The 21,705-nt window shown below is 36.9% G+C and overlaps 1 protein-coding gene across 2 annotated transcripts in view; it reads right to left on the bottom strand.

Annotated features, from left to right (window-relative positions):
* The window catches only part of TASP1 (taspase 1), a 323,082-nt gene that overhangs the window by 60,565 nt on the left and 240,812 nt on the right, over positions 1 to 21,705 (bottom strand). For both annotated transcript variants that reach the window (XR_013762024.1, XM_079128502.1), the window contains exon 12: positions 10,972 to 11,082. Coding sequence is in view for 1 of the 2 variants with exons in the window: in XM_079128502.1 (XP_078984628.1) it covers positions 10,972 to 11,082 (111 nt within the window). In the remaining variant the exon portion in view is untranslated. The remainder of the gene's footprint in view (positions 1 to 10,971; positions 11,083 to 21,705) is intronic.

Here is a 21,705-nt window from a genome sequence, read left to right as displayed (position 1 = left end):
AGTATGCAGGGATGGATGGGGCTGGCTATAATGGGTGGGAAGACTGGAAGAGGATGTGAGAGCATCTAGCTATCACTCACCCAGTGACAGGATCAGGGACCTACTATTACCATCAAACTTTAGAAACACCCGCATATCAGCAGAGAAAGGAAGCTGAGAAAATTTTCAAAAGCCAAAGAAAGCAATTGGTCAATTTTCCATAGAGTTTCCATTTTTATTCTTTATTTTCTTTTCTTCTTTTTTCCCCCCCTCTCTCACATCTCTACCATCTTTGAATCCAAATATTTTTATTGAGGAACGGTATATCTGAATAATATATTACAGTTTTCCTGTGCATTCTTATATTTTCACTTTTAAAAAAAATCTGTATATATCTTTTCACTCACTTATCTGTCTCCCTGGACCCTTTCTCACTTCCCTCATGCTAATAGCCAATCTCTATTAATTCCTCCTTTGCTCTTATTATAAATATTTACCTCTATCTTATCTCCTTTCTACACTACTCCTGCTCCCTCTTTGTCCATCATTTGAACAGTAAACACTTTTAGTAAACTTACTGTTTATATTGTAGACAATAATTGAACACATCATTTCTGTTTATTGTGACCAAACTGTAGGTGCTTTAATAGGAGTTTTTTGGTTTCAGGTTGTATATTATTTGCATTGGGTACTGTTAATATTGGTGTCCCCCTTAAAGATGAGGTACTGGAAGGCTTCAGGGACACTATAAGACTAAAGTGTAGAAACTATACTGCCTCAGACCCATACTACTAAATGGGAAGACAGAGGAACAACATGAAAAAAGAAGGGACAAAGCACTTCAAACAAACCAAGATGTTACTACAATAGAATCCACAGATAACACAGTAAAAGAAATGTCAGACAAGGAGTTTAGAAGGTACATAGTTAGATTGATCTTTGAAATAAAAGCTGGTATCAGAGAGAAAATACAGAAAATGAAAAATCACTAATAAAGAGTCAGAGATTACAAAAAGGAATCAAGCAGATATCCTGAAATGAAGGAAACAATCGATCAGATTAAATACTCAATGGAAAGTATCACCAACAGACTAGACCACATGGAAGACAGCACCTCAGGCAATGAATACAAAATAAATACTCTTGAAAATAAAAGTCAACTGTACAGAGAAGATGGTAAAAAACCATGAACACAACTTCTAAGAAATATGGGATAACATGAAAAGACCCAATTTAAGATTTATCGAAATAGAGGCATGGAGATATAAACCAAAGGAATGCACAATCTTTTCAATGACATAATATCAGAAAATTTCCCAAATCTAAAAATTGAAATGGAAAATCAACTACAAAAGGCTTAAAGGACCTCAAAATGTACAAAATTACTACAGACCCACACCAAGGCACATTATAATGAGAATGATTAACATACAGACTAAGGATAGAATTTTAAAGGCTGAGAGAGAAAAAAATCAAATTACATATAGGGAGAACCCAATTCGGATCCCAGCTGATTTCTCAACCTAGAGCCTCAACACCAGGAGGTCCTGGAATAACAAATACCAAGCTCTGAAACAAAATGGATGCCAACCAAGAATTTTATATCCAGCAAAACTAAGTTTCAGATTTGATGATTAAATAAAACTTTCCATGATAAACAAAAGTTAAAAGAATTTATAACTATAAAGCTTGCACTACAGAACATTCTCAGGAAAATATTCCATGAGGAGGAAATGAAAAAAAAAGAAAAAAAAGAAAAACAATGAAAACCAGAAAAGTGAAGAACTACACTAAAGGAAAAGCCAATCAAAGGAGAAACCAAAGAAAGTTAAAAACTGAAAATAAACCAAAATGACCAGGAATACAAATCATATCTCAATAATAACCCTGAATGTCAATGACCTGAATTCATCAATCAATTAAAAGATATAGACTAGCAGATTGGATTTATAAAAAAAAAAAAAAAATATGCTGCCTTAAAGAGACTCATCTCATAGGAAAAGATATCCACAGACTGTGTGAAAGGATGGGAAAAAAATATATCACTCTCATGGACTACATAAACAAGCAGGGGTTTCCATTCTCACATTGGATAAAGTGGACTTCAAACCAAAGCTAGAAGAGCTAAAGAAGGATATTTCATACTGCTTAAGGGAATTGCACATCAACAAGACAGAATAATCATAAATATTTATGCCCCAAACAACTGAGCATCTAAGTACATCAAACAAACCCTTCTCAATTTCAAGAATCAAATAGACCACAACACAATATGGGGTGATTTAAACACACCTCTGTCACCACTGGTTAGATCTTCCAAATAAAAACTAAACAAAGAAACTACAGAACTAAACAATACAATCAATAATTTAGACTTAACAGACATATATAGAGTATTTTATCTGTCATCAAGTAAATACACTTTTTTCTCTGTAGCATATGAATCCTTCTCTAAAACAGACCATATGTTATGCCACAAAGCAACTCTTACCAAATTAAAAAATATAGAAATACTACCCTACATTCTATTAGATCATAATGGAATGAAACTAGAAATCAACAATAAAATAAAAAATAGAAGCTACTTCAACACTGGAAACTAAAGAACATGCTATTGAATGATGAATGGATAGCAGAAGAAATCAGGAAGGAAATTAAAAATACTTACAGGCAAATGAGAACCCTGATATAATGTATCAAAATCTCTGGGACATTATGAAGGCAGTGCTAAGAACAAAGTTGATTGCATTGAGCTCATTCACTAAAAGAATAAAAAGTCAACAAATAAATGACCTAACATTACATCTCAAAGCCCTAGGAAAAGAAGAATAAATCAACACCAAAAGCAGTAGAGGACAGGAAATATTTAAAATCAGAGTTGAAATCAAGAAATTGAAACAAAAGAAACAATTGAAAAAATTAACAAAACAAAAAGTTGGTTCTTTGAAAAAATAGTTAATAAACCCTTCACTACACCAACAAAGAGAAAGAAAGAAAATTCATATTACTAAAACTCATGATGAGAAAGGAAAGATCAGGATGGACACATTGAAATATAGAAGATAATTAGAAACTATTTTGAAAATTTATACTCCAATAAAATAGAAAATCTCAAAGACATCAACAAACTTCTGGAGACATACGATCTACCCAAACTGAATCAGGAAGACATACACAATTTAAACAGCTCAATTTCAAGTAATGAAATAGAAGATGCCATCAAAAGCCTACCAACCAAGAAAAGCCCAGGACCAGACAGATTCTCAGCCAAGTTCTACAAGACTTTTAAAGAAGAATTAACACCAATATTCTTTATATATTCCAGGAAATAGAAAAGGAGGGTACCCTTCCAAATTCATTCTATGAGGCTAGTATCAACCTGTACCAAAACCAGACAAAGACACATCAAGGAAAGAAAACGTCAGACCAACACCTGAGGAACAAAGATGCAAAAGTCCTTAACAAAATTCTGGCAAATCACGTGCAAAAACATATTTAAAACTTAGTACACCACAATCAAGTGGGGTTCATCAAAAGGATGTCAGGTTGGTTCAACACATAGAAATCAAAAAATGTAATTCATCACATCAATAGACTTAAAGACAGGAAGCATATGGTCATCCCAACAGATGCAGAAAAAGTCATTTGACAAAATACAGCACCCCTACATGTCCAAAACACTAGAAGAACTGGGGTGAGTAGGAACATACCTCAACATTGTAAAAGCTGTCTATGCTAAGCTCAAGGCCAACATTATTCTAAATGGAGAAAAATTGAAGGCATTCCCCCTAAAACCTGGAACAAGGCAGGGATACCCTCTTTTACCACTTCTATTCAACATTGTCCTTGAAACTCTAGTCAGAGCAATCAGACAAAAGAAAGAAATTAAAGGGAAACGAATAGGAAAAGAAGAACTCACACTATCTCCATTTGTCAATGACATGATTCTACATTTATAAGATACAAAAAAAATCCACCAGAAAACTTCTAGAACTAATAAATGAATTCAGCAAAGTAGCAGAATATAAAGTCAACACCCATAAATCAAATGTATACGTCAGTGATGAATCATATGAAAGAGAAATTAGGAAAACTACCTCATTCACAATAGCCACCCCTCCAATAAAATATTTGCGAATCCACCTAATGAAAGAGGTAAAAGACCTCTACGTTGAAAACTACAGAACACTAAAGAAAGAAATTGAATATCTTAGAAGATGGAAGGATCTTCCATGCTCTTAGACAGGTAGAATTAATATTGTCAAAATCACCATAGTACAAAAACAGATCACAATGACATTCTTCATAGAACTAGAAAAAGTAATCATGAAATTCATTTGGAAAAATAAGAGACCCAGAATAGCCAGAGTAATCCTTAGCAAGAAGAGTGAAGCAGGAGGTATTACAATACCAGACCTTAAATTATACTACAGAGCCATAGTAACAAAAATGGCATGGTATTGGCACCAAAATAGACAGGTAGACCAATGTACAAAATAGAAGACACAGAGACAAACCCACATAAATACAGTTATCTCATACTAGACAATGGTGCCAAAAACATACATTGCAGAAAAGATGGTCTCTTCAACAAATGGTGCTGGGAAAACTGCAAGTCCATAGGTAGCAAAATGAAATTAAACCTCTATCTCTCACCCTACACAAAAATCAACTCCAATCAAGGACCTAGGAATTAGACCAGAGACCTTGTGCCTAATCTAAGAAAAAGTAGGCCCAAATCATCATCATGTTGGCTTAGGACCTGACTTCCTTAACGAGACTCCTGAAGCTCAAGAAGTAAAATCAGGCATCAATAAACAGGATGAATTCAAACTAAAAAGCTTCTTCTCAGAAAAGAAAACAATCAATAATGTGAAGAGAAAGCCTAGAGAATGGGAGAAAATCTTTACCACACGCACCTCAGATACAGCATTAATCTCCAAGATATATAAAGAATTCAAAAAAGTTAGCACCAGAAAGAAATAACCCAATCAATAAATGGGCTAAGGAACTCAACAGACACTTCACATAAGAAGAAATACATTGGTCCACAAACATAAGAAAAAAATGTTCAACATCTCTAGCAATTAGAGAACTGCAAATCAAAACTAAGATTTCATCTCACTCTAATCAGAATGGCAATTATCAAGAATACAAGCAACAATAAATGTTGGCATGGATGTGGGGGAAAAAGGTACACTTTATATACATCTGGTGGGACTGCAAATTGGTGCAACCATTCTGGAAAGCAGTATGGAAATTCCTTAGAAAACTTGGATTGGAACCACCATTTGAGACCCAGTAATTCCACTCCTTGTTTTATTCCAAAAGGACTTAAAATCAGCATCCTACAGTGACATGGCCACGTCAATGTTTATAGCACCTCAATTCACAACAGCAAACCTCAATGCCCTTCAACAGAGAAATGGATTAAGAAAATGTGGTACATATACACAATGGATATTACTCAGCCTTAAAAGAATGAAAGTATGGCATTTGCAGGTAAATGGAGGAGCTGGAGAACATCATGCTAAGCAAAACAAGTCAGACCCAAAAAACCAAAGGCCTAATGTTTTCTCTGATAAGAAAATGCTAATTCATAATTGGGTGGGTAGAATGAAGGAATTTTGGATTGTGCAGAGGGGAATGACAGGAGGGGAGGGGTGTGGGAATGTGAAGGTTGGTAGAGTCGGACATTATTACCCTATTTACATGTATGATTACACTACTGGTGTGACTCTGCACTGTGTTCAGTCAGAGGAAGGAGAAGTTGTGCTCAATTTGTGTACAATGTGTCAACATGCAATCTACTGTCATGTATAATCAATTAAAAGAAATTAAAAAATAAAAAAAGACACTGAACAAAAAACTAATTACATACTTATATCACTATTGTTTTGATCATTGTCCTCAAATCCTGAGATTAGTGTGGCTCTTTTGGTCATGTTTTAATTTTTTCCCTTTCTGCTTCAAGCCTGTTGTCTTCTCTCCTGATCACCTCCCTGGAATGGGGACCATGGTGAGATTCTCTGGTCAGCTGAAGATATGTTAAAGAAAGAACACTCTGGTGGAAGTCTGGAGGTGTGAGTGAAATGAAAAATAAAGGACAAGAGCCTAGATATGGGGAGGCTAAAAAGACAATCTAGAAAAGAATGATATGGGACTGTTATGTAGTAGGGCGCTGATCAAATTTCTCCCAGAGGATCCCAGGGAAGAGAATAAAGATCCACTGATACAAACTGAAGTCTGACACAACTGTCTAAAGATTTAAGAGAGCATCCTCATTTGTCACTGGAATCATTTAGATAAACCAAGGGCCACTTGTTGGTGAGAGTGTTTAAAGGGTTTATTAGTTATCAATTGACACATAATAAATTACCCCAAAATGTAGTGGTGTATGTAAGACAACAAACATTTATTATCTCAGTTTCTGTGGATCAGGAATTCAGGATTGGATTCAATTCTCGGCACCACATAATTTAAAAATAAAAATAAAAATGGCAAAGGAATTCGGCAGTGACTTTGTTGCATGATTATATCTCAGGGTGTCTCATGATATTTCAGTCAAGATGTTGTCTAGGCCTGCAGTCCTCTTAAGGCTCATTCAGATCTCTGACCTGCTTGAAGTTCCTCATTGGCTTTGGAAAGGAGGTCAAAGTTTTTTGGTACATGGGCCTCTCCAAAGTGCTGGTTGAATGTACTCCCAATATGGCAGTTGGTCTCCCAACAGAAAGAGCAAGGAGAAAGCCACAATGCCTTTTTTGACCTAGCTTCAGAAGTCACACACTATCACTTCTGCTTTTTTTCTTATTCACTGGAAGCACTAACGTCTGTTATACTCAAGGAGAATAAAATTAGTTTCCATCTCTTAAAGGGAAAAGTAGCAAACAATTTATGGACAAAACGCCTGTAACTAGGTCACATAAGGGACCTCAAATGTTTCTTCCTGGGATTTTCCACTCTATCTCTATTTAAAATGAGCAAATGGAGACTTAGGCATGTCAAATAACAAGTTCGATGACTCATCCTAGAAAGGGGTAATGTAAGGAATGAAACATGGGGCTGGCTGCTAAGCCTGTGCCCTTCACTGCTATGCCAGGTGGCTTTTCATTTATGCACAGCATTGCCACCACCTGTGGATGAATCAGGAAACAAAGGGTGAAACAAACATTTCCTGTACTTGAGTCATATCACTCTTAAAACAGCTCATTGGGGCTACTGTGATTGATGTATTCGATCAAGAAGACACCCAGTACTGGCTTCCTGGAAATTCCACCAAGTGGCAATGGGGTTTGACTGAAACTCCTTTTGTGTTGTAATGGAAACATTATTTATGATTTTCAGAAAAGAAAGTACACAAAGAAAAATCTAACATTAGATATTGTTTTGATAGTACTATTCTTGAAACAAAGAAATTGAACAATATACAGTATTTAGATATTGTTTTCAATTTGGGGAATTGTTTTATTTTATTTGGATGTATAGGAAAAAAGACTTCTTGGCTTATCCTGGACATTATTGGGCATTAAGGAGCCATGAGTTCATGAAGTTTATACTTTCATAAGAATTTGAAAAAGTAATCAATGAGAAATCACAGTTCAAATCTTAAGTAAATTAAGTTGTGGCCTGATTTGGAAGAATTGATAGCATATGACATATAAGAACCCACTTGATCTCTATGTGTGAAATAGTCTTCTTCTATAGGCAGACATTTATGACAGATTCTTTTCTTCTTTACAAGTTCAACCTTCCACTACTAGGAGAAGTAATGAGAAATATTTATACAATCTTGATGCTGTCAACGCTAGTTGCTGATTATCACTGTTTTGAATCAAACTCTAATCAAAACATAGAAGAGAAGCATGGATATAGAACAGAATATAATTGTTAAAAAACAATAATGACAATGAATGATAGAGATGAAGTACAATGAGAGAGGAAAAGAAAGCATGAACTTCCCTCAACTTACATAGTTGAAGGGATGAGGGATGGTTGATACAGATTATATAAGGTAGACAAATCAAGAAATAGTGTGCTAAAGTTGCAAATAAAATTAAAATATATTATTTCAAGTTAGAGTAGAATTCCAACCAAAATCAGGAGAGAAGGGGAGTGGGATGTGGTGTGAGCTTCATTTTTGTTTTTGTTTTTATTTTTCCAGCACAAGAAGCCACAAGTTACTGACTCATCAAGAAACAGAAACATGAGTACATTCTATACAGTAAGAGTGTTTTCCACAAGAATCACCAGAGCTAGAGGCTGGTTGGTGGCTCTGGGAATGGGGCAGCAAAGGTGGCTTTCACATATTGTTCCCTAGGTTGGCTCTTTATATTTAGTGCTTCTTTTGAGATAAAAGACAGAAATTAGCTTATAAATCACTACCTTGTAACAGAATTCAACATGAGCTAAAATTCTATGACTTATCCTTAAATATGCATTTTTATACTATAACTCCAAAAATGAAAGACAATCAAAAGGCCCTAACTGTAAGATATAAAGCCACCTTTCTCTCCCGTGACAGGAATTTCCACCTCCCAACGACCTGTCAATCTGCGTTTCCCCGCCTCTCCGGTTACAGGAATTTCCCGTCCTCCCCAGCACCTGTCAATCTGTGTTAGCCCGCCTCTCACGTTACAGGAATTTCCGGCTTACATTGCTTCCTGCCAACAGCATTACATCCTAATATGTCATTGGCCCATCAGTCAGTAAGAATTCTCCTCCAAGATTGGTTCCTCTCAGCCCGCGAAATTCCTATGTCTGAGATGAACCGTGTGCCATTTCTTCCTTCCCTTCTCCCCCTTCCCCCATGCAGACACATCTGCGCAAATAAATGGTTCCTTGTATGAGACCTGTATCTGTGGAGCGTTTCTGGGAGCTAGCGACGAACCATAACTGCGCGCCTCTTTTTTCCAACCTAACACTAACAATCTTCAGGACTGACTCAAATGGACAAGAGTTTGGGATCAGTAAAGTGGGTTACTCCTTCCTGGAAGGAAACTAGGAATAATCCAAGAAACAGTTTTAATAACTCCTACCTCCTGAATACTAAGGGTTATTCTTCTGAGTTTTTGTTGAAGGGCCAGGTAAATCCTCTGCTTATGTTTAATCAATTCCCTGCTATCTAAATACGTCAAACTATTCAAAAGATTAAACAATAATTAGGATATCTAAGAAGCAAACCACCATTTGTGTGATTTAACCAGATATGGCAATTTAAAAATATATCTGCTTGGAGCAATCTGGGTAGATAGAAAGAGACAAGAGCAAACAGAATGATGATGAAATTGATGTTCAGAGGCCAGGTGACTCTGAAAAAGGTCTTTTAGATTAAAGTGCTTTCTTTTCTTTTTCTTTTTTTGAGGAATGATTGAAAAGATTTTAGGAAAATGTTTTGGGCTTTTGTAGAAAATAGTTTTTATATCCATAAGAAATACTGAGTCTTCTACTTTATAGACTTATAGAAACTCAGGGTAGGAAAAGACCTGTGCTATAGCAATTAATAACAATTATACAGTACAGTCATGTATCACCCACATTTTCTGTATGCAAATTTATATAAAGCTTTGAACTACCACAGACTCTTTGGATGAGTATTAAGCTTGCATATTAAAAAAATACAGAGATCAAAACGCAGTTCAAAATTCATACAATAGGGTATTATGTAGCAATGAAAAGGAACAACTCTTGTTACATGTAATATGAAATCTAATGGGGTTAATACTGACTGAAGACCAGACATAAACAATGCATATTATATTATTTCATTTATAGAATTCAGGAAACCAGGCAAAACTAACCATGGTATTAGAAATGAGCATATTGGAGCCAGGCATGGTGGCACATGCCTGTAACCAGTGGGTTGGGAGGCTGAGGCTGGAGGATCACAAGTTCAAAACCAGCCTCAGCAAGTTAGTGAAACTTTGTCTCTAAATGAAATACAATAAAGGGCTGGGGATGTGGCTCAGTGGTTAAGCACCCCTGGGTTTAATCCCTGGCGCACCCCCCACACACACACACACGTAAAGAAATGAGCATATTGGTTAACTATGTAGTAAGTAGAAACTAGCAGGAATCAGAAGGGAGTTTGGGGGGACTGCAATAAAATTTTGTCTTCCTAATCCGAGTGCTGATTACATGTGGTGGGTTTACTTTGTGATAATCTGTCAAGAAGTTATAATTTGTGCACTTTTCTGAATTTATATATGTATGTATGCCTATATAAAAAGTTAATTAAAAAAAAAAAATAGAACCCTGCTAGTTTATGTGTAACATTTACATGGATTTTTAAAAAGTACCCCTCTGGATGAATGAAAAAGACAATCTGAGTAGTAGCAACTCCAAAAGTCTATGTCTTGGTAAATGGAGGGTGTGCTGGGTTTCATGCCTACTGATGTGCATGGCTAGACACAAAACCACACATCTGGATGGACATCTGCAAATCTGCAAAAATACTCATTTGACCCTCCCTCAACCACAGCTTTATGAGGAGGGCAGGGCAGGCATCCTTATTTTACAGATGAGGAAGTGGCACAGAACAGTAAGACCAATGCACGAAGGTGTAATAACTAATAAGCCATGGAGCCAGGACTAACTTCTAGGCCAGCAGTTCTTCACATGGTTCTGATTCCTATTTGGGAGTGGGGATGGGAAGAATCTTCTTTCTATGTTACTGTGTATAATTGTTATGAGTCATCTCAAATGTTTTGTGTAATAAGGCAGGAGAGCAATATATCATCTAATATTCTTAATACTGGGCTTTACTAAGGGTCCCAGGTTCTAAGCCCATTTGAAAAATATGTATTGAACATGCAGTTTAAAATAAATATTCATCTTTTGCATATTTACCTGTGGAAAAAGATTAGTAGATGTCGAGATGTCAATAGTGCACCACAGCCTTCCTGTAGCTTAAAATTGTTATGAAAGTATATAAACCTTTCCATGTTTTGAAAAAATGAAAAAGAAAGAGACACAATATGTATCCATCCAACTTACCTAGAAGTGTCTGCTTATTTTGGGAGGAGTCGCGCTCTGCAGAACATCTGCATGATCGGAGAACAATCACTCCGCCAAGTACGCCATCTTCACTGGCGAGGAAAGGTGAACCTAGGCACAAGGAATTAGTGGTCATTTTTCAGTGAATTTTTCTTTTTTGATTTTCAGTTTTCATTTGATTCCAGAACAATAATGTGCTATGAATAAGATCTTGGAAGATGCCCATTTTCTGACAATCATCATTGTTCATACCTCATACAGACTTGATGGCAAAGGCAGGCTTATACTGAACAGGAGCCATTTGGCAAAGACAGTGCCAGAGGCCGCCAAGATGACTTGAGTGGAGAAGGAGTGTGCATTACTGTATTCAGAATGGAATTGGAAACACTACCAGATTAAAGGACCAAAACACAAATACATGAAAAAATGCTCAACAACTCCCTTTGATCAACTCTTAGAGACCACTTACCAGGCTCTCCCTGCTGTCAGGGGTATACCACCAAGAGCCTTGATTTACTACCTTAAATTCAATTTTAAACAATAAGCCACAAACTTTATTACAAACATTTAAAAATGCTCCTGATGGTTTACACAAATAAGGGTGAAACTATATTTCTATTATGAGAGTCTGATGGTTAAAAACAGTCCAGCCTCCTTGAGATCTCACACACTGAACCATTGTGATCATTTCAAGAACATTTCATTTTAAAACCCCTCATTTTTCTTCCCCAAGGACATCTTCTTCAAACATCTGGCATAGCAAGTGAGCACGTGGAGAACAAATGCAAAATTAACTGAAGAACTATCAAAGAAAGTAGTAAAAATAAAAACCGACCAAATTGGATTTGGGGGGAGCTTCTGGTTAAACTTAGCAGATTAAATACATGCATTTATCTCCACTCCCTCCCCAAATCCAGTGAATTGATGGGAAAGGAAGAAAAAAGGCATGACCCAAAAAGAGCAGAGAAAAAGGAAGACGGGGATCAGGGAAGAATATGACCCTCCAGAAAATGGAAAAGAGATGGACAAGTAACTGTTCACCTAACAGATCTATGAAAGCTGAAACCTAAGTTTCCATAGGGTGGAGGGAACTTAGAGTGAGAGGAATCCACAAAGAACCATCCAGTTTTGCCATAAAACTGAAAGGATCAGACATTGGAGGCTTCTAGCTGGAGGCAGGGGTAGAAGTCGGGGGTACAGGCCAGGGATGAAATGAGGACAACAAATTAAAACCTGCTAAGATCAACTAAATTGCTTCAATTAGGTCTCTGTCTCAGGAAGGAGAAACCAAAACAAACAAAAATGCAACCCAGGGAAAAGAGGCATGTATTGAGCAGAAGGAAAGTTTAAAAAAAAAAAAAAAAAAAGACAAAAGGTATACTTACTACACATTGGTGGTACTGCAAATTAGAACAACCACTTTGAAAAGCAGTATGGAGATCCTCATAAGAATAGGAATGGAACCACCATATGACTCAGGTATCCCACTCCTTGATATTTATTCAAAAGAATAAAAGTTGTGGGTATAGCTCAGTTGTATAATGCTTGTTTAACATGCATGATGCCTTGAGTTTTTTCCCAGAAAAGGAAAGTGGGTTGGGGTGAGTGGATGGAGAAAGAAAAAAGAAACTCAGAAGAACAGACCATAAGGTATATAAATAATAGAAATTTCAAGAAGAGAGAATAGAAGAAATGAAAGGGATGAAAATTAAAAATAATTCAAAAATATTCCCAATAATTGAAGAATGACTACTCAACCCAAAAGGTCATCATCCATCAATCTCCCAACATACTCATGAACAAGGAGTCCCATGAAGATGTACCTCTGTAAATATCAAAATACTGAGTAAAGAAAAAGAGGTTTCCAGGTGGGAAAAAAAAAGATTACATGGAAATCAAGGGGATCATAATGACATCAGATTTCTCAACAGCAATATTGGAAGATAATAAATTATAAGACACTGTCTTCAAAATGCTGTGGAAAAAGGATTTCCAACCTTGAATTCTATATACAGCCAAAATGCCAATCAACTGTAAAAGCAGAATGAAATTCTACAAAGTTTTAAGAGTCTACCTCCCATGCATTCTTTCTTAGAGAGCTACAGGATAAAAGGACCATGGCAAAATGAAGGAGGAAGTAAATAACAAGAAAGGAAATTGTTTCTAAAAACAAGAGATCTAAAATATAAAAGAAAAAGGGATTCCCAGATGACACACAGGGTAGGAAAGGGAAGTACTCAGATTTATTATAAATCAGTGATACTCCTAAAGACCATTGATTTGGGAAGAAAAACAACATAAATTGAAACTGGAACTAGAGTAAACTTTTTAATCCTCTACTTCTTAGAGAAGGCAAAAGGAGATGGGGAACTCATGGTCATTGACAAACAACCCTGCATTGGGCCTTGGTTCATGTCGTCATGTCTGTTGTCATGAACTGCACTGCCATGAGGTATTTTATTAACATTTTTAATAACTTGAGGTCCAGAGAGGTTCAACGACTTTCCACAGCCATGCCAAAGTTGGTAGGGAATGCAGCATCCCCGGCACCTTCTCTGAACCTATGATCCTTGCTTCCTTTGCAACACTTCCACTAGGGGGTGGGGGGAACCTATGGACAATCTCGCATTTCAACTGCCAGTTGGTTTCTACTCAAACTCAGCACTTCTAGAACTATTCCTTTTCCCATCAAATCCAGCAACTATTCCTGAGCTCCTTTTAGTTTATTCAAGCTCAAAGCTCTCCGCCTCTTCCCTCTCCAATAACTGAACACTTCAAACCAAGTCAAACCATGTCAGTTCTCTGATAGTACTTGCACCTGCCTTTGCCTCTTCATTTCCACTGTGGAGACCCTCTGTGAACTCTCACTGCAAACACTGCAGTAGGCTCTAATCAGCCCTCCCTGGTCCAGTCATTCAATCTCTAAATTAATAATTCAAGAAAAGTATACTAAGTGCCAGTACTTTTCTAGGCACTGGGAATATAGCAGGGAACAAAACAAAGTCTCTACATATGTCTAGTTGGATAGGTTGGGGAAATAGTAATAAATTCAAAGAAATAGGGAAATCCACCCAGATAGGAGGAAGTGCTGTGAAGAAAATAAATAATGGAGGGCATCACTAGAGTATCAAGGATCAGAGAAGGTCTTTTTTGGAAAGGTGCTAACCATGTAACAGTCTGGGGGAAAAAACATGCCAGCTAGACGAACCAGAGGCTCTAAGGAGGGCAGAGTTCAGTGTGCTTAGGAAATAAAAATTGCACTAGAGTGACAGGAACTAAAGGAGGAAGTGGAAAGAGAGAATAGAGCATGAGTTGAGAGAGAGGTGGGGCCAGGTTATGGACAGTGGTAGGTTTTATGTAGACCTGTAAGGTTACTGGGCTGTGTGGAATGGACTGGCAGGGCAAGTGTGAAAGCAGCAAGTCTTTGGCTGCTGTGGCCACCCAGCTTAGAGATAATAGTGGCTTGGGTGAGTCTTGTGACAGTACAGACTATCTGCAGAGGTTAGGTATGGGATATATTCTGCAATTAGAACCAACAGGGTAGTTCATAGAATGGACATGGGGAGAGCAGCATGGGAAACAGAAACATTCAAGTTCAGTCCCTGAAGAGATATGCATCCCAGATATGATCACATCATTAAACAACTCAAAAACTTTCAGTGACCCCCAACTGTCTACAGAATTATCCCCACACTTCTTAGCCCAGCCTACCCCTCCTTTCTCTTCCCAAACTTATCTTCTTATTTATTTTTACACATCAGATGCTTCAGCCAAATTAGATTTTTCTACCCTCCACTCCTGTAGAATTTCACCCTGGAATCACTCTTGGGGACAGCCCTTCCTGGTTCCTTCTCCCCTAGTTATGGTTTGAATGAGTAACCCCAAAGGTCAGTGTGTTAAAGGTTTGGAGCCTCTGATGATGATATTGGGAGGTGATATGGGCATAGGAGGTAGGACCTAGTGGGAGGTCACTGGAAGCATGCCCTTGAAGGGGACTGTAAGACCCGGGCCCCTTCCTGTCTATCTTTGATCCTGGCTGGTAATATAAGCAGTTTTCTCTGCAACATGCTCCTGCCAAGATGCATTGCTCTCACCAGAGGACCAAAGAAATGGGGCTGACTGACCCTGGACTAGAACCTCCAGAACTGTCTTCAAAAGTTATTTGCCTTGGATATTTCGTTATTTTTTTTAAAGCAGATTAATACACACTGAAAGAACTGAATCAATTTTTTAGTTCTAATGCCTTTCATAAGATCCACACTCTCTGGGGTGAAGGTATCTGATTCACCTTTGAAGCATGAGAGTGGTTAGCAAAGTGCTTCTAGTTATTCACCCTATTCACCTTCCTTCCCCTATACCCAACCTTTTCTATACACACTTCTGCCTACATCACTGCAGTGTGACAATGTGGATGGTAAGAAAGTACATGAAGAATGAAGCAAGGTGTGGTAGTGCATATCTGTAATCCCAGCAACTTGGGAGGCTGAGGCAGAAGGTTCACGGATTTGAGGACAGTCTCAGTAATTTAGTGAGGCCCTAAGCAACTTAGTGAGATCTTGTCTCAAAAACAAAATAAAGAAGTTTGGGGATGTAGCTCTGTGGTAAAGCATTCCTGGGTTCAATCCCCAGTACCAAAAATAAAAATGATGGTATGGTATATGAATACTCTGAAAGGGGGCAGAGCCTCTAGGCTATCATGGAAACTTATAAAAGAGCTCCTTAGCTTTGATATGTGCATATTCTATAATTTAATGAAAGAGTGATTACAGTATATTTGAAGATTCCAAATTTTTCATGGAAAATACTTAAGATTATTATTGTTATGTAAGGAAAAAAAACACCAATGATTCAGAAAGAAGATCTTGTTTTTAAGTCTCAGGGTAGCAACTATGTATTATTATGCAAGGTATAAATTCTTTTTTTTAATCCCATGCTTCAGTTTGTTCTATTATAAGAGATTTATTTATGAGAACTGAATTTATATACATGAACGTTTTTTGATGGTAGTGATATTGATAGTACAAAGACACTTTAGAATTTTGCTAGTGTTTCAAAGATCGTCATATTGAATTACTATACCTGCCTGGGTAACCTTCTACAACAGGTGGAACTAGTGCTAAATTTGTACCTAGTGATTGGATGGTGGTTCTAATGGGTATCAATTTTACAAGTTAAAAACATCAAACAGTCTCTGTAAAAAATAAACACTAATTCTTAATTCTATTAATAAAAAAAGGAAAAAAGAAAAATTAACATAGAATGATACATTGGGCATTGTGCTAGGTGCTTTCTATATCCCATATGGGAATTGTGGGCAAAAATGATTAACCTTAAGACAATTCAATGTTCTATTAAAATATGTACAAAGCAATTGAATACATTTCACAGATAAAGAAATAAGCTGATTAAAGTTTATTCACCATAATAAAATAGTCTTAAATAGATCCTTTAAAGACCTAATTCTGTAACTGCTATGGAATGAAACTGTAATTACAGATTGTAAAGGACACATTCAAATTTGTATCATCTGGATATTCATTTAGGTTGTAAATTTAGACTGCACACATAAATCAGACACCTACTTACCCTATTTATACTACAGTCTTCAAAGATGAAGAAGGTATAGAAATATGAGAGGAGAATCACTACGAGTATTAAAGAATTCAACAAGAATATTAATCCATTAACTTTTGATTGCTAAAACCAGAGTCGGCTTAGGATCAGACTTCCTTAACAGGACTCCCATAGCACAAGAAATAAAAGCAAGAATCAACAACTGGGATAGATTCAAACTAAAAAGCTTTCTCTCAGCAAAGGAAACTATCAGCAATGTGAAGAGAGAGCCTACAAAGTGGGAGAAAATCTTTGCCACTCATACTACAGATAGAGCGCTAATCTCCAGAATATATAAAGAACTCAAAAAACTCTACACCAAGAATACAAATAACCCAATCAACAAATAGGTTAAGGAAATGAACAGACACTTCACAGAAGAAGATGTACAAGCAATCAACAGATATATGAAAAAATGTTCAACATCTCTAGTAATAAGAGAAATGCAAATCAAAACTACACTAAGATTCCATCTCACCCCAATTAGAATGGCGATTATCAAGAACACAAGCAACAATAGGTGTTGGTGAGGATGTGGGGAAAAAGGTACACTCATACATTGCTGGTGGGGTTGCAAATTAGTGCAGCCACTCTGGAAAGCAGTATGGAGATTCCTCAGAAAGCTTGGAATGGAACCACCATTTGAGCCAGCTATCCCACTCCTCGGCCTATACCCAAAGGACTTAAAATCAGCATACTACAGAGATACAGCCACATCAATGTTCATTGCTGCTCAATTCACCATAGCCAGACTGTGGAACCAACCAAGAAGTCCTTCAACTGATGAATGGATAAAGAAACTGTGGCATATATATACAATGGAATATTACTCCACCATAAAGAATGATAAATTATGGCATTTGCAGGCAAATGGATGAAATTGGAAAATATCATGCTAAGTGAGATAAGCCAATGTCAAAAAACCAAAGGACGAATGATCTTGCTGATAAGCGGATGATGACATATAATGGGGGGTGGGAGGGGTTAGCGTTAGGGTTAGGGTTAGGTTTAGGGTTAGGGTTAGGGAGGGGGGCAAGAATGGAGGAAGGAAGGACTGTATAGAGGGAAAAGAGGGGTAGGGGGGAAGGGGGAAAAAATGGCAGAATGAATCAAACAACATTGCTCTGTGTAATTTATGATTACTCCATGTACAGAGAATTAAAATGTATCCCATTTGTTTACAATAAAAAAATAAAATAAAATATAATATAATATAATCTCTACTAAAAAAAAACAAAAGAAAAAGAAAAGAAAAAAAGTGGATATTCACTGGCTCATAAAATCCAATAGGGAGAGGGGGAAACAAAGAAACTAAGCCTGAAATTATCAACTGTGACAAGGTCAGTGGAGTGGGGTGGTTGGAAAGACAAATCCACAAATGTCTGCAAAACACAAATAGATAAAATACAGTGTCACAGATATGGGAAATCAGAATCTAAGGTATCTTGATGCTGTCTTCTTGAACTTTGGCCAGTTATTTTCACCTCTCTGAACCTTGCTTTTTTCCTCTCATCTGAAAAATTGGGACACTGGACTCATAATATCTGATGTCTCCACTACTACTAGTATGCACAGTCCTAAAAGTATTTTTAGTTCTGGAGCTTCTCTACCCACAGCAGCAATTAGCATTACCTGGTACCAGATAAGCCAAGACAGAGTTGCTTTTGCAAAGCCTAACAGAAAGATTCCTCTTCAACATGTGAGGACTTATCAGGAAAGTGCTGTATGACTAGAAGGCAGCTGCAAGTGTTCTATCTTCTCATTACACTTAACAAAGGACCTCTGTCTTTTAAAAATACATTTTTGTACACTATTTTCTTCTTTTTAATGACTAAAAGCCAAATTGTTTGAATGGCATTTTCTCTTGGAAGAATAACTCATATTGAGAATTAAATATGTATATTTCTATATGTATACATAAATCATATATATGTGTGTGTGTGTGTATATATATATACACACACACACATATAAATATATATATGACTAGAGAGAGGGAGTTTGGGGATCAGGTGAGCAAGAATATGAAGAACCTGGAAATACTAACTACTCCCTACTTAGAACACAAAACCCTAACTCCAAGACAACAATAGAGATTATAAACATCCTTTACAGCCAGAAGCAGGGTAAGAGTCCTCAGAGATCAGAACTTTTTCTGTAAAGATGCATTTAAGTCACAAGTTAACATATCTTCCATGGATGTGAAATATAAACAGAATGGCATGAAGTCCATATGACACAACAACAGGAGTCAGTCACTAAATTCAGAAGTGTTAGTTTTGTTAATAATGTGACACTGTATCTTGCATTTGAAGAGAAATCTGTAAAGTTGCCTCCAGTATCCTATAAAAGGTGTTTTAATTTAACTGCATTCTATCATTTGTTGCTCATACAAAAATCCTAAAGGAATGAGCATGACTACATTCATTTCATAGATGAGAAACCAAAGGAAAGAAGGAAAAGTACCCCAGGCACAGGGAGGTAAGTAACAGGCCTATGGAACAAAGAGGAAACAAAGAATTGGACACCAAACCACTGGTCCAGGTCTTCTGACTACAAACTATAAGGACTATACCTGGTCCTCAAGAATCCACCCTGGTCACAGCTTATGGGTATCATTAATATGTGTTGATAAGCATAATCCTAAGAACTCCAATTTAACTTTTTAAAGAGAAGAGTTGAATTGAGAGGTAAGTTTGACCACTGGCACTTTTGAAAGAGTTTATCTACGAAAATCTAAAACTTTCACTGTTACCTTGGTTTACATTTATTAATTATGAATAAAGTTAAATGTCTATGTGATGGTTTGGATTTTAAATGTCCCCCAAATGCTTTAATGCTAAGGACTTGGTCCCCAGTCTGTGGCACTACTAGGAGGTAGTAGAATCCTTAGGAAATGGGGGCCTAGTAGAAAGAAGTAAGGTCATTGGGGGCATGCCCATGAAGGGGATACTAGAACCCTGGCCACTTCCTCTCCCTCTTTGCTTCCTAGCCACCATGAGGTAAGCAGTTTTGTTCCACTATGTACTTCCCTGCCATGACATGCTGCCTTGTCATAAGCCCAAAAGCAAAGGGGCCAAGCAATCATAGGCTGAAGCCTTCAAACCTGTGAGACAAAACAAAACTTTCCTCCTTTTAATTTGCTTTTCTCAGTATTTTGTCATGGCAATGAAAAGGTGACTAATACACACTCTATGCTTACAAGTCACTTGTATTTCTTCATTGGTGAACTGCCTTCACATCTGTGGTATATTCAACTGGTCGCCTAACCAGTACCCATTCCCATCTGTGGTATATTCAACTGGTCGCCTAACCAGTACCCATTCCCCTTTCTTCCTTACAGACAAATTTCTAATTTTGTTTAGAGTGGAAAAGTGTCCAATTTCCCAAAATCCTTTGCAGCTAGTAAGTCCAGTAGCAGAGTTCTCTTTTTTTTTTCTTTTCATTTTTTAATTGACACATAAAAATTATACATATTTATGGGGTTCTATCTCCTCAAATAGTCATAATTTCCTTATGTTAAAAACATTCATAATTCTTTCTGTAGCTTTTTGAAATATACAGTACATTACCATTATTGATATTTAACTGTGGAAAACCACACCAGAACTTCCTATGCTTATCTAATTGTAACTTAATACTCAAACCCTTTTCCCCTCTACTCCCACCTCCTGCTATGGTCTGGAATCTTAAATTTTACACCAAAAATCCAAGTATTAAAGGTGTAAACCACAGATTGAAGCTATTTGGAGGTGGTGGAAACCTTAAGAGATGGGGCCTCCCAGGTCTTCTTGCATGCCCTTGAAGTGGGATGAGGGACCCCAGCTTCTTTTTCTCTCTTTCATGTCCTGGCCATAAGGTGAACAACTGCTTCGCCAAATACTCCCATCATGACATGCTGCCTGGCCATAGCCCCCAAAGCAACTGTGTCAACTGATCATGAACTAAAAACTCCCAGTGAGCCAAATTGAATCTTTTATCTTTATAAGGTGATTATCTCAGGTATTTACTACAGTAAAAGAAAACTAACCAGTACCACCTGTGCCTCTCCCCCGCCTCTTGTGATCACCATTCTACTTTCAATTTCAATGAGTTTTTTTTTTTTTAGATTTCATAGACTGAGACCATGAAGTTATTTCTCTTTCTGTGAAGTGGAAGAGTTTGTAGCAGAATTTGTTAAAAGGGCAGACTTGAACAGTGCACATCTTATTGGCAACTGTTCTTTGACTCAGATGTAGTGCCTGGAAGTGGAACAGCATCTTGTGGTCATGAAGAATATAGTCACCCACTAAAGACAGTCAAACAGAATGAGAGTCTAAGCCCCTGATACACTGTGGAGTCACTATACCAGCCTAAAAGCACTCGAGGTTTTAAGGCTTCTTTTTTTCAGACATCTTATGTGAGAAAAGTCCCTGATTAGTTAAGCCCTTCTAGCCAGATCTATCATGTTGATCACAAATTAAAAATTATTGCATCCACTTTTTTGCTGGGTTCTTGGATTTTTTTCTTACTAATTTGCTATACTCTATATTAAAGCTGTAAATCTTTCACCACATTTGTTACAAATATTTTTCCACAGTTTGGCAACCATCATTTTTATTTTTCCTTATGATTCTTTTTCTAGCTTTTTGGAATAGAGGCATTTTTAATGTTTAGGTGGCTAATTTATCCATCTTTTTCCTTTACGTTTTCTGTGTTGGGAGTTCTACTGGAAAGGCATTCCCTAATGAACTACTAGGCAAATAACTTGTCCATGTTTTCTACTATGTACTTTTACAATTATAGTTTTTAATTTTAAAAGGTCAGTCCTTCTGAAATTAATTTTGCTGTTAAGACTGTAGTGGAGATCCTGTGGTGTTGTGTTTTGTTTTGTTTTGTTTTTCCTAAATGGTCAGCCAAATGCACATCATAAATCTGTTGAAAAATTCACCTTTTACCCACAGAGTTGAAATCCTTTTTGAATCACATGTTAAATTGGCATATGTATTTGAATATATAAACTGTTCCAATGATAAAACTAGTATCATATAGATAATTAATTAATTTGTTAGAACTTCATAAGTATATTCTGAATGGACCAGTTTCTTCTACTTATTGATTATTTGTAATATTCTTTGTTAC

Source organism: Sciurus vulgaris, assembly GCF_902686455.1.
Source record: "Sciurus vulgaris genome assembly, chromosome: 2".
Classification (NCBI taxonomy): Eukaryota; Metazoa; Chordata; class Mammalia; order Rodentia; family Sciuridae; genus Sciurus; species Sciurus vulgaris.
Note: the sequence above shows the minus strand (reverse complement) of the source record. Positions and strands in the feature narration are given on the sequence as shown.